The sequence below is a fragment of the Stegodyphus dumicola genome, chromosome 7, assembly GCF_044657685.1.
Source record: "Stegodyphus dumicola isolate Sdum_Otavi_A_Nest chromosome 7, ASM4465768v1".
Classification (NCBI taxonomy): Eukaryota; Metazoa; Arthropoda; class Arachnida; order Araneae; family Eresidae; genus Stegodyphus; species Stegodyphus dumicola.
Window position 1 is genome coordinate 47,272,128 of NC_140774.1, and position 14,538 is coordinate 47,286,665.

Below are 14,538 nucleotides of genomic sequence, written 5' to 3' on the forward strand. Positions count from 1 at the left end.
ATAACTTAAAGTAAATTCGTAACATAAAATAATCCTGCAAGTGAATTACCTACTAATGTTTAGAATTCAGCAATTTTTATACGTCAATTTGACGTTCATAAATTACCTTTAATTTTATCTAGAAACAAAATTTACGATGTCCAGAATTCATAAAATAAAATAACACATCTATTTTTGAAATAACCTTATCTTCATGTTGATAACTTCTAAATTATCACACTTTTGTAAGTAATACTTTTATGAGAAACAAAATGATCCTCAGAAGTTATGAATCACACAAGGTAAATAATTCATAAAGAATGAAAGTTTTTCGAACATTTGCAAAATTAACTTTTTACAGTAGAGGGACTATAAGATATCCATGGACAAAAGTATCAAATTTTCACAAAGTCGTACAAATTTTGTACATGTGAACTTTTGTCATATCGCTAAATTCCACAACATGACAGTCCTTCAAATCTTTGAAATCACTGACGTTGATCTGCTACTTGTTGTACACTTTGCAGCAGTTCAGCACCAGGGATTTCAATGATAGTTTATAAACAGCACGCCAAATGCACTATCCTACTTGTGGCAGATCTTGAATTAACGGTGCTATCTGCATAACGTTCTTGACATACTCATAAAAACGCAACAAAATATCATACCTGTAAAATATATGATAAGTATCGTATCTGTAGTAAATCTTGAAGTACGTCCAATGTACTCCTAAAATCACAGGTGTGATGTTACGTGATTTGGAGAGCTAACAGCAAAATGTCAATTCATTGACAGTTTCAAGATCACCTGATCTTACGCCATGTCTAATTTCTGTAAAGCTGTGTCGAAAGTTTGTTTTGTACCAGTATTTTGTGTGAATGTGCTCAAAATCTGCCACAATAAAGCATCAATCACAACCATCGAGGACGACTTAGTGCAACGTATATGATAGAAATTCATTACTCTTAGGGCGCATGACGCGTATTATTCACATGCTTACTGTTCACACGTAGAAAAATTTGGAAAGATTTGGTGACGTAGGAAACTTCGCAATTTTTTTTCTCCTGCTTATCTTAGTAGTTCCTCTACTGTCAATTGTTACTTTACTGTTACTGAATTACTTCGAGTTCCATAAATTACAAAGGTTGCATATTAGTGACACTATGTTCATACTGCGACAAGTTTTCGTTCGCAGAAGACAGCAAGTTTACTTTCCTTACTATAATCTTGTCTCGTATTTTGTAGCGACATTTCTGCAAACCTTGAAGCATGAGCCTTTTCTGATGATATCGGTGTATAAATAAATATTCTAAAGATTTGGAACACATTGCGGTCATCATGATCCGGCGTAAATGGGACTGCAAATTACTCAGGTAACTAGGAACGTTGAATAACACTATGCTATCCAAGTTCCGTTACGAAACGTTGAACCGCTTAACAAAACACATTTCATTACAAACCTGGTACCACACAAAGCAGATATAATTACTATTTGTTGGGAATCATCATGCAAATTTTATCTTTTTACACCCACCGAGGTAAAATGATTTTAACCGAAGGTAGAAACAGGCCCATTTGGTACACAGTGCAAGGTGTGAAATGCAAGAAAAGAAATATATAGTGATAAGCATTAAAGAAGGGGATAATACCTCTTACCAAGATCAGCTAATTTTACGAAAAAGCTGGTTAGTGTAGTCAAGGGTCTTAAAAATCTGATGAATCGAAAGAAAAACCGACCGTGCATCTTAAATGAAATGCACAGACCATAATATCATAATTAACTTCCACTATGAAATAAATATAACAGTGTAAGATAACCGACAACTGGATAACCTGAATTCAACGTATTTCTTCTCTTTTCAATAATTACACTAGTTCAGAAGTTAAACTCCACTGTTTAAAGTTATAAGAAGAAATACTATAATGATTAGCATGGTATTTTGAGAAAGAAGCTTTCTTTGTCCCTCTTTTGCAAAATCTGGCCATCCTGCATGACTGAGCCAACACCTTTTTGCAGATCGGTCGCATTCGCTAACTCAGGAATCCAACGGTGGCGGCAAAAGAAATTTCCTTTGCGAAGTTAGAAAAACTACTCTTTACAAAAGGTGCTAGCAATTTTATACGAGGCATTCATGTGAAAGCTTCTTTTTAATAAAAAATGGCCGATGTACGCAAGGGCATTACCCCTAATTCAGCAGTTCCATATTGATGTATTTGGGCGACTAAGGTGTCGATATTTTGTAATGTAGTTGTTGCCCCGATTGCGTATCGGAAGAGGGAGGACACATGAATTTTCCAAAAGGGGAAGCGGATTTTCTTTGATATCAAGTAAAATGCTTGGGTTCTGGTCAACGTAGTAAGTAGGTAATGTCTGTACACATTTAGTTGACAGAAGCTCGCATTTGTTTTCGGACGCTTGTTTTTCATTTGTAAATATTAGTTATTAAATATTAGGAAAATCACTTCATTTTTCTTTCTCATATACTACTGATTATCAATTTTAAAACCTGTTTGGGAAAAATTATTCAAAATATTTTTGGTAAAAATAGAAATGAACTGAAGTATTTGGGCACTTTGTATAAAGACTATTTAATAAAAAAATGAAAATAACGGGACATTCATAATTTCGTTGGATATCATTTAGCTAAGATTTTTCCATGCGCTTTAGCACAGATTCAAATAATTTTTTCGTATAAGAATATTCAGTTTGTTTCAATCCTAAGTAGGAATTGTTTTAGCAGAGCTTTCTAAGAAACATGTTTTCATATTCTTATTTCTAACCCACTCCTCACATTTTCGATAGGATTTAACTCTAAATATTATGAAGAAGTTTTGATAACTTCAGGACAATTGTATAATTATCACAAGCAAACATTTAAAGCTGTATGTTTAGGATCGTTATTCTGATAGAATATGAGCGTATTTTGCGTTCCAAGTTTTTTGGCAAATGCTTTAAAATTTTCTTTAAGAATATTTATATTTATGCTAGTTCATGTATTTTTGATAGATATTAAATTTTTAAATCTATAAGCAGAGAACCGTCTCCAAAAAATTATGCCTCTATCCCCGTGTGTAACAAATAGGTAATAGGTTTTTCGAATTCAATTCTTAACCTTCCAGCACGCGCACTACGCACAAAATTTACGACAAATTCGGTTTTTAAGGCACACTTTTCCCATATCGCAGTTGAGGTGTCTGAATGTCATTTCTATTCCTCCTTTCAACCCTCCCCCAAATCATGGAATGTGCCAAAAGGAAGTCATATGACATTTTTTGTTCTTTTACTGGGCTTTGGCGCTACATGGTAGCTTCTTCGTAAAAGTTACGACACGCGCGTTGTCATGGGGGAAAATTCGGGAAATATTTTTTCTCAAATATTTTGTAATTTTGCGTTATTAATTGACGTGTATTATTTTAATGTGTATAAATTCGAGTCTAATTTTTATATCGGTTTTTCATGGTAAAAAATGTGTATAACGGGCTGATTTTGCTCTTATTTTTCAAGAATTATCTGATGAAGAAAAAGAAGACAAGGAAACTTTGGGATGTGAGAATAATAGCACTGTTACCTGAGTGGAAATGATGGCCTAATTTGAATTGTTATATATGATAGGAATATAAAAAAAGGACACCATGTAAATGTTAAAGAATTGTTCTCAAGGGATGGCATTGGAATTAAAATAACAAGAGCTTTGATGATCTACAAGAGATTTTTTATTTCTCACAAGTTGTCTTCGATTCGATGATAAATCAACAGAACAGGACAGATGAATATTAAAACTAACTTGGATTTTAAGATATAGTTATTAAATAATAAATTTTTAAATTTTTATAATGAAATACATCATTGCTTTTCCACCTTACTGATTTGAACGTTTAAAAATAATGCACTATCATTTAAATGTGACATCATTTGTATTTTGCAGTAATAAGGTTAATATTTTATGTTTTAACAAATTCATTATCAATATTTACTCATTTCTGTCATTTTTCGCGCCAAAAACGGTAAAATAATAGATGTCGTAAAAAATACGATGCGCGCGTGCTAATGTAAAATTCCCAAGCTGGCGTGCTGGAAGGGTAATTCGGATTTTGCCTCCTATTAATGCATCTATAGGACCCAAATGTATAACATTTTGACTTTTCTCCAAATATTAATACCATTCTAACACAATAAAACTTGGCTTGCTAGAGATTTTGAGAACGTCGGGCATTTTTGGAATTTTTAGATGATTTGATTTTTGGAATTTCGTCATTCTGAGAATGTCAGGCCATACCTTGCTTTCTTGGTGACTAAGAATTTCCTTTTTGCTGATCGTTCATTGTATCTATGTGCCTTAAATGACTCTTCTAAAAGCTTCAGTTTCCTTTTATTGCAAACCGTTTTCTAAATCTCTGAACGTTTCGCAATACTAATTGTTGAGTACTATTTGATTTTTTTTAGAATAAGTCTGCGATACTTTGGTGTTAACTTGGAATGTATTCCAGACTCCAGTGCGTATTCAGTTGCTACACGCAATTTCCACCGTTTATTACATCAGAGATCATTAAATGCTTTACATCAAGAATTTTTTAAATATTTGAAATACCTTTACTACCTTTAAATATACGAATTATTAAATTTTTAACAGAATTGATGCTTAAATTTTAAGATCTCGTGTTCACTTCAGATATGGAACTTTTGCCATATTTTGTTAAACAAGTAATGATTTCCAAATACAGACGATAATACTAGTGATGTATATTCATTTAAAACAAAATATTATAAAATGAAACATTGTCTACCAAAACATTTCAACAAAATTTGCAGTGTCCGAATTATTACGCGAGTTACTCGTTAACACTTTTCAAACAAATTATTTTATTAATATATTGATGGTGTTGATTTTACAAAAATTAAGACTCAAATCAGAGGAAATAATATACATTAGAAAAAAGAATTGAAGACTATATATTTCAATATTTGGTACCGGATCTATGCAAATAAATTTCAAAAATACAAATGTCCGAAAACAAAATGTGAGCCACAGTATATTTATTCATTTTTAAATTTGAATTAAAAACCGCTTGCACTGATATCGTGCAAAATGGCCCCATCTATCATCTTCTAACTTTTAATCATGAAAAGAGGTTATTTGAATGTGTATAAATTTACATTCTGCGAGGGAGTGTTTTGTCGTATATGAACATATAGCCACTATTTCATATACATGTCTCATATTTTATACATACTATTCGCGAAAATTAACTATTTTGAATAGACATGACTTCAAAAATTTAAAAAATACCATTAATTTCAGCTTAATAATAGTTTAGAACAAATGGTTTGGCTTAATACATATAATCGACTAATATGAAATAATAAATTTTAGCATTTCTAAAAATAACTGAGAAACAATTGAAAATTTAAGTAATTCATATTTTAAGATATTTATTATTTCATAGAAATTACAAAATTAATTTAATCTAGAATAAAGCTCACAGCAATTTGAATTTTCATTAAAAGAAACCTTCGATCGCTGGAAGATCGTAAAGGTTTTAAAATGAGGATAGCCTACTTGAAACAAATTTCCCAGAAATGTATACATACATACATATATAATAATTGCTGCTGAAATTATTCCTACACAGTTTCATACGTATGTACAGAGAATAAGAACATCTGAGATAAAATATTTCTTGCTTTATACCGATTAGGTAACTTACCAAATAATTCTGAATTTCTTGAATATACCATTTAAGTCCTGAGTCACCCAAATAACTTTTGACTGAAAATAATCTTAACTATTACATATTGTCAGAGATTGGTATAATGCAGCGATGATGCCCTGCATAAAAGATTGACGACAGCGAACCTTGAAACAAAGTTTTGAAATTTCAGAAATTATGACAAAGGTGTGCAAAGCAGAAATTTATGGAAAGTCTCCAGATTGATAAATAATAGTATGTCAAAGAACAGACATTGCTTTGTAAATATGAATTTTTCGAAATCTAGGGTCCATCACTACCTTATCCGAATACAATAGCTATGACAATCAGCTATGAGTCCAAAAAATAACATCGGCATTGAGACATCGGAAAATTCTCCCATAATGTGTTATCGACCATCAGAAGGCATACCTGCGGTAAGTATAGGTATCAAAATGCCAATTCTTCGAACGAAGAACACTGTGAAAAGGCCCTATTTAAGGATGCATTTGATGGAAACTCCACAAACAGCGCGAGCAGTCTAAGTAAGTTGCATGGCAATACCATGCGGTTTTCCTGCACGTTTTGAACATGTACATTAAACTGAAAGTAATGTTAAATACAAGGGCATTCAAATATAATCCGAATAAATGAAAAGAGGAATAAAATTGGAATAATTATGCACTTGCACAGCATTTTTGTATGGATATATCCCCTCCGCCGTAATGCATCACTGCCAGGATACTTAAAACTTTTCTACTCGTAATGGAAAGATAAATCTCAGTTCTTACAATGTAGATAATGATTATAATGTGGATTTTTAAGATAACGAATAGGTGGGTGGGTTATAACTAACCAACTTAGACACTGCTTTTCATATTGTATGTGTTCAAAGCCTGATCAAAATTTAAAAGCTTGAGATACTTTCCCCACATAAAGACAGCAAAAATATTTTGTACCTTAGACCAAGGTACCTTCCTTATTAATCACTCTCACAAGGCACCACACAAAACTGACAAGACACAGCTCTCACAATATCATAAGTACATAACACTTGACACTCGAAATATCTAATTTCATTAACTATGCCATTACCACACAGAATATTTTAACATATCAGGTTCTTAATGAATAACTTTGTTCTACTTTTGCATCAAATGAGATTTTCAAAAATTGATATTTAGAGCATCGGTTTTGTAAACCATACTTTCCTATCAATCTAGAGAGCTCTTTAACACTCAATTCCTTCTTCTCTGAGATGAGAATTAAATTTTTAACTTTCTATTACCTGCCGTTAGAGATCCTGTAAATATCAATTACAGGCACTTTACATACCAGCTCTTTATTTCTATGATTTTCTTAATTAAAAAGTCATTTGGGTAACTTAAGACATTGGTGGACAGATTGTAGAATACTTCCTATCTTTAAGGAACATGTAAATATTTTCACATAAATTAATGCTAATATTGTAGTCATGATTAATACCTAATAACAAATTTTTAAATATTAGAATTGGAATGTGAGAATTTTCATTTCAAAAGCTTTTTTGGAATAGGAAATCATCCTCTCCCTGAATCCAATTTATTATAAATGAAAACAATATTTTACTTGTCATAAATTTCATAAGGATAAATAATACAGAAATAATTTACAAGTACATACGCAAAAATGATACACAATACTGTTGCACGATATGATACATGATTAAAAAAAGTATTTAAAATCTATTGATTGCTAATTTTTAAATTAAAATTCAAGTATAGTATTTTAAGTCTGGCAAAATTCATAAAAATGATTCAAGTGGAAACTTGTATACCATATCCATGATACAACGGAAACGGAAATCAACTAAAAACAAATACTCATAATACATAAATGTAATGAAATTACACCTTTGAAGGGTATGATTTTCTCCAGAGTTAAGTACCATACTTGTCCAGTTTTATCAAAATTCCATATTTATCAGTTTCCTTTCATCATACAGCTTTCAGAAAACATTAATATTTCATTGGTCACGGCACAGTATTAAATAGTTTACTGAAACTATGTTCATGTCTCTTTTTGACATCATAAATACTAACACCTTTATACAAAAACCAGAACTTTATATAGTAGGTACATGTTTATGATAGTTATTTTATTAACTCTTTTTGAATGTTTTTCTAAATGTCAAAAGCTTAATAATTTAATATTACCTGAAAAAATATCTATTTTACCTTTATTCAGTGATTCTCAATAGATAATTACATATGCAGTTACTATTAATTTCTAATTAACGATTGTAGGGCTGAAATGGATTATTTCATTAAGGCAAAATACAATATAACACTAGAATTATTATTTACCTATAGATGGATGAGGATGCTACATAACGGTTACGGCTCAAGCGCCCCAGCATAAGAGTGAAACAATCGGTACTCCTTATGTAAGTCAGCCAGTATTCGCTGAGGTAGAAATCTTCGCAAATATAAATGTGCCAGCATCATTCTGATGATTAGCTTTTTAACATGAGGGCAGTATTCATGAAAGATTTGGCACCTGCATGCAAACAAGGTTTCGTTTGGCACTAATATGAAAAGTGCCTTTTCCAAGTAAAAAACTTGATACCATGAAGGCGTTGGTACCTCATTAAAATCTTTTGAGTCATCGAACACAGATCAATTTCACAAGAATGGCGATACCCATATAAAATCGTCCGTGTGCCCAAAACTCGATACATTACTAGTAAATTTTATGTTCTTTTCTTGACGATTGAAATAGACTGGATTGGTTTCCCTAGATTTTACTTGTGTCTAAGATAAAGACCAATGTTTTCTTCAAAAGTCTTCCATGAAGTCATCCCCTTCTCTTGGAACAAATATTTCATGCAGGTATATAATACAATTCTTCGCAGAAACACATTTTAACTCACCGGTGAGCTTTTCTGAGCAATTCATATAATTAACATAAATTCATAAAACATTAATATTTTTGAAAGAGACGAGATATCAAGCAGAAATAATAAATAACGCAATACATTACTGAATGCTACTTATTTTTATATTCATGCATTCTTATTTCTAAATAATTCTGTATTTCTAACAATGCTTTCTCTGCCAAACCCTCACCTGTAGCTGGCAGGTAATTGAACTACCGACGTTCTTAAATAATAATTTTTAAGTGTTGAACTAAAACACTTCTTTATCTGAAGCTACACTAACTAATAGTGTTAGAAAATTATTCCTTAACATAAACAGATAATAAATTGTAACATCTAGCTTTTATAATGAACACCAAGTGTTTTTAATGGGTTTAACTTTTAGCTGGCAAAACTCAATGTTACTAGCTCTGTGAGAGCTCAGATTTATCAATATCCTTAAAATTAGCACTTCCGTCAATTATTTCAAAACATGACATTCGTATGAAAACAAAAGCTTTGTAACATTCTTTTGAGTCATTACTCCGAATTTACTATAAAATATATTGCATTATTGCAGTTACTTAGAATTCCAGAAAATTTTCTAAATAAAATTAGGGCTGTTAAAATAAATGTTAGATAAACTCGTATTCAAAACAATTGTATTTGGATTTATAGCTCAGGTATAGAGAATTTTACAAACAAAATTAAGTTTTATTGCAAATTCTGCTGCGCAATACGTCTCCAAAGCTTTAGAACTAATTTGTTTCAACAAATTTCAAAAATTTGCCAAACGGCAACTTATGGCATTTATTACATAGATATTTCAACATATTTCCCCCTTAATTTGCTCGCGAACAGAATTTTAAAACATAATTTGATTGCGTAGATTCAGTGAATATCTGCTGTCATAGATTTAAAAGCGTAGTAGAGAATAGCAGTAACGTTTTGCTATAAAAAGAGAAAAACATCAACAGAGACATTTTAAATGTAATATAAAACATATAAGAGTTAAACAGTAACACTATCCAATGATTTCCTGTTGGTACGGATTGCTTTTGTCAAGTCACCGAGATGTTAATGATGAGCCAGCAGCGATAGCCTTCAGAATGTCGAACAGAAGGAAGCATTGGAAAAGTTCGGTATTTATTGCTGAAAAATAGCCTTGTTTATCATCAGCAATGAGTTTAACATTAGTTCAGACGCTGCTCGCCAAATTATTGTTGAAGATCTTGCAAAAGACAAATTTGTCCTCGGTTTGTTCTTCATGTGTTAGCTGCAGAAAACCGAAATTTCTGCACATCATCTTTAGACCCAAATGGCAGATAATCCTAATTTTTTCCAAGGAAATTATAATTGGAGAGGAAACGTGGTGCTTTGCTTAAGATTCTGAGAAAAAAACAACAGTCATAAGCTTAGGTTACGGAAGTTTTAACACGACCTCAAAACTTGTTTCCAGTTTTCGAGTACAGATCCCGTTCGTGATAGCTTTTGATTGGAAAATGATAATTCGCACCGAATTTTATCCAGGGACAGTTGGTGAAATCCATGTAAGAGACATAATGAATAGATTTTCGAAGAGAATTCATCGCGTTAGACCTGAAAGTAATTCTCACGAAGCATTTCTATCAAAAAAGTATCAAATCTTAACCAACTCTTCATTCCACAGACTTGGCCCCAGACCAGATACAGAATAATTTCTCTTCCTTTAAAGTAAGAGAAAATAGTCTGCAGTCTCGCTTCAATTTTTTTTTAATAGATTGGATTCAGAAAAACGAAAACAAGCAATATTCCAGAAGATGCGTTTTACGAAGAAATCAAGCTCAAGCTTGAACGTACCAAGCGTTGTTTAGCCGCAAAAAGACTTGAAGGCTAAGAAATAGAAATGCTTTCTTTTTCAACATTCGATTTTGTATGAACAAAGTCTTAAAACTTTGTAAGACGTCACTTATTTTTGGAGAAAAAACAGCTTTATTAAATGTCTTGCCACTTATAGCTGCACCTCGAAATTTAACATGCTCAAAAATTAAAAATTCCATTTATCTTGTTCGGTCATTGCAACATTATTTTATATATTGACTAAGCAAATGAAATGAAGGAAATGGGACTATTCGCCATCTCTGTTTCGGGGTCAATACATAGTTTTCTTTACATGACTGTATTCTATCTTGACGTATTATATCAAGTTGATTTAGTTTAATAATTCTGTTAACCTATTGCACATTTAAGAGATTTATATTTCTTTATATGCTTATATTATATCTTGCCATATTATATTATTAAGTTTATTTACCTATTATATGCCTCTGGCTTTCTTAAATTGCAAAATGAAAAAAAACTTTTCAAATTTCTTGCAGGTACTTTAAACAAATCGCATAAAACAACTTTCTAAATTTTTGTCTTATAAAGAACCATATATTTTGTTAACATTTACAGTTTAGCAAATTTCTCATATTAAAAGCTTTTGAATAATATATACAGTGTTTTTGCATACAATTTTATACAAATACATCGTTACGCACGACATATTAATTTTAAGAGAATAATGTACTGACGAGATTCCAAAATAATTCAGTTTTAAATTCAGATTTCATAAAAATGTGAATTTCCTGCTTGCATAACTGATTTCTCTGAACTACCGATTAAAATTTCAAGAAATGTTGAGCAATTGTGTAAAATTTGGATCTGCATAATTTTGAAATTGATAATATAACTTCTGTTATATCAGAGGTTTAGCCCCAGTTCTCTTTGATACTGACATAATTTTCTAACTATGTGTAATTTCTTTATATCTCATTTGTAAACAATTAAATGCAATTTCTTTATACCTCATATTTGTAACCAACTATATAAATTATAAGCAACCTTTATCACGTATGAAAAAGGTAAACACAATTATTAAACTAAATAAATTTAATATGAATATAATACGGCGAGTAATAATACAGTCGTGTAAAGAAAAATTATGTCTTGAAGGCGAATCCGCCCGACGGCGAAACGGCCACGGCGATAAGTTCTAGACCCTGAAATGCACTTAGACGCAAACTGGTCTAAGAAACATTTAACTGTACATTTTGCTTTCGAATTTCTGTTTTACCTCTCATCGATAAAGGAATGCAGATAAAAACGACTATAACTTTTAGACAATGTTAAAAAATGTAACAATTTCAAACGCTACAGTTACAACTAAATTGAATGAATAAGATGCACAAAACACAAAAACGTCTGAAGTATTTAGACATAAATCACCTTAGTAATGTGTTATTTTGGGGTTTCTTCAGTACTGAAAAGGTGACTGTACGGTAAGAAGTTCTCTTCATATATGGAAGTGGAAAAGCTTATGCCCACAGTGCAAAAGATAATACCACTAGACCACATACCACTAGACTTATATTTCCAATTTAAAGTAAATATTCTTCCTAAATTTTAAATGGAAATTAAGCAATATTAGATCTTATTTAATTATTAAACCACCACAAAATCAGAGCTGAAATTTTAACTATCACTTGAGATAAAAGTGACCCTAACTAAACCACTGAGCTTCTAATCTGAGCCCTAGACATTCTTAGTATCAGAAACAGAATTTTTATTCTGCAATAGACTTTCATAAATTTAAAGGTAAAAGTTAAATAAAATTGTCATAATTAGAAATACTCATAATTTTTATTTTAATGCTACAATACTCTAAAAGGTTCAGTTAATTTAAAGGTTCCAGTTCCACTAACAATATTACTGTAAACACTAGGACTATATTACTTCTTTATGAGCATAAGATACCATCTTTCAGCCAGAATTCGACAAAATAAAATTTTGAAAATACTAATAAAAAAAAACTCACCTGGTCCAATAGCAAAGAAAACAACGAAGGATAGAGTACTGACCACACTCAAGTATGTCACCCACTCATAGAGGAACTACAAAAAAGAATTGCAACAGTTTAATACTTAAACTGATTTCTAAGAAATAACTTCCTTTTCTCCTAAACGCAAATAAAATGTTATCCAAAATAGTTTACCTTAATTCTTTCCGAATAATCTACAATAGTGTCCAAAAATAAACTGACAATAAAAAATAAATGAAATATAACCTAAACTTCAGATTATAATTCAACAGCAGTGAAAATAGTTGACCATTCATAACTTAAAAAATTTAACCTTTAAAATTAAAGCTCGAAAAATTTAAAGGCATTGATGGCATAAAATGGAATTTGCCACAAATTGTTGTTATTAAGTCCAGGTGAAATGACATTTTAACTGTAACTTGCATTGCATTGAGCAACTTAGTTTTACAACATTGAAGATAAATGAAAAATCGGCACTCTTCTATTATCGGGACCGGATTCAGAAATATATGTATACACGTGTGTATGGATGCTTGTGCGTACATATACATACACACATTTCTGAATTCGGTTCAGAGAACAAAAGTACAAAAAATCTTATGCATCATAATTTGGTAACCATGGCAATTTATCGCAGATGTGATTTTATGATAAACTGAGAACACTAAACATCTCAAAAATATAAACATAGGTAGTTAATTTTAAATGTAACTTGGAAATTAATATTATTACAATCCAGATGTAGAATATAGAAGATGCTACAGTTTTTGCATATAGCATTAAAATATTTCGTGGGAAGTTCCCTAAATGGATTTGTGACTGAATTTTCCCTGGAAGCTGCGAGTTTAAGCGATTTACTTACTAGGTTAAAGTTACAGAACAGTTCGTCAGGCATTTTCATAGCAATGTGAAAAAAATATGTTTAAAATCCAAAGTGTACGATAATTGTTGGATGTAGTCTGTGGTAAGATACAGAACGCAGCGTTCAATATAAGCAGTTAGAAAATAAACAAACCATTTACGTATGGAACATTGGAAAAACCATGAAAACATCAAGGCAGCCCGCCCATTCAATGGAATTTAAACCCTTATCAAAATTAAGGCTGAAACATTTTAGCTATTAAGCCGATGGTAAATATAAGGATGAAATATGCTCTTGAAAATATAGGTAGACAGCATGTACATTGCTTTCTGTTAAAACTGCTACACCATGCATCAAGCAGCATGCAACAAACTCCAAAATTTGCATGAAAGGTACTACATGCTCAGATATGCCCGGAACATGCGCACAGAGCAGGTATGAGTAACGTCATCGATATTATGTATAAATGAAAAAACTGCGCAGGGGATTTTCTAATTTGGAAATCGTGTTGCTACTTTTCTGTTACGCACATGCCACGCTTTTTGCTGCCTGTGAAAGAGAAGCCAAACACATGCTGAGACACAACGATAGCATCATCTCCTAACTATGCGTGTACATGTAAACAAGAATAAACACATAGCTATATATTACTACAACAATGCTGCAAAAATGTCTAGCAGTTGCATAACGGAAAATTATCGCGTTTTTATGTTGGTTGTTTGAGTAAAAGTCGTAAAAAGGTAAAACTCCTATCAGCACTCATTGGAAATCTAACGCGGCAGGAAAGAGGCCAATTGGGGCTACGGTTTATCGTTCCACGACATTGACGCTCGTGGTGGTCGGGATACAGCCTCTCTCAGTTGTAATACGAGTCCAGGAAATCTATACTGAAAGCCATGCATGATCTCAGCCATTCCAAACGACTAACATTCGGGAGGAGAGACATTTGTCCGCGAGATCTTACAGCCACGTCACATACCCCGAGTCAAACGTCTGCAGCATCTCGACCATTGCTAAGACTCCTTTTGATCCTGCAGCAGAGACAGACCCGCTTACAACTGTGAGACAACAACACTGGACACTGGTTTGACACCACGTAGTCTTTTCGGAAGAATCCCAATTCCGCATACATCATCATGATAGACGAAGTCATATGGAGACATAAGAGGAGAACGAACGCTTCCAGCTTCCATTCGTGATCTTCATACAAGCCCTGATCCTGGCGTGCTAGTACAGAGTGCTATTGGGTACACATTCCGGTCACGTTTTGAT

At 32.1% G+C, this 14,538-nt stretch overlaps 1 protein-coding gene across 5 annotated transcripts in view; it reads right to left on the reverse strand.

The window, feature by feature from the left end:
* Nucleotides 1-14,538, reverse strand: part of LOC118181212 (glucose transporter type 1-like) — a 289,653-nt gene that overhangs the window by 77,109 nt on the left and 198,006 nt on the right. For all 5 annotated transcript variants that reach the window (XM_085820155.1, XM_035350293.2, XM_035350291.2 and 2 more), the window contains one exon: nt 12,402-12,477. In XM_085820155.1, the coding sequence (XP_085676281.1) occupies nt 12,402-12,477 (76 nt within the window). The remainder of the gene's footprint in view (nt 1-12,401; nt 12,478-14,538) is intronic.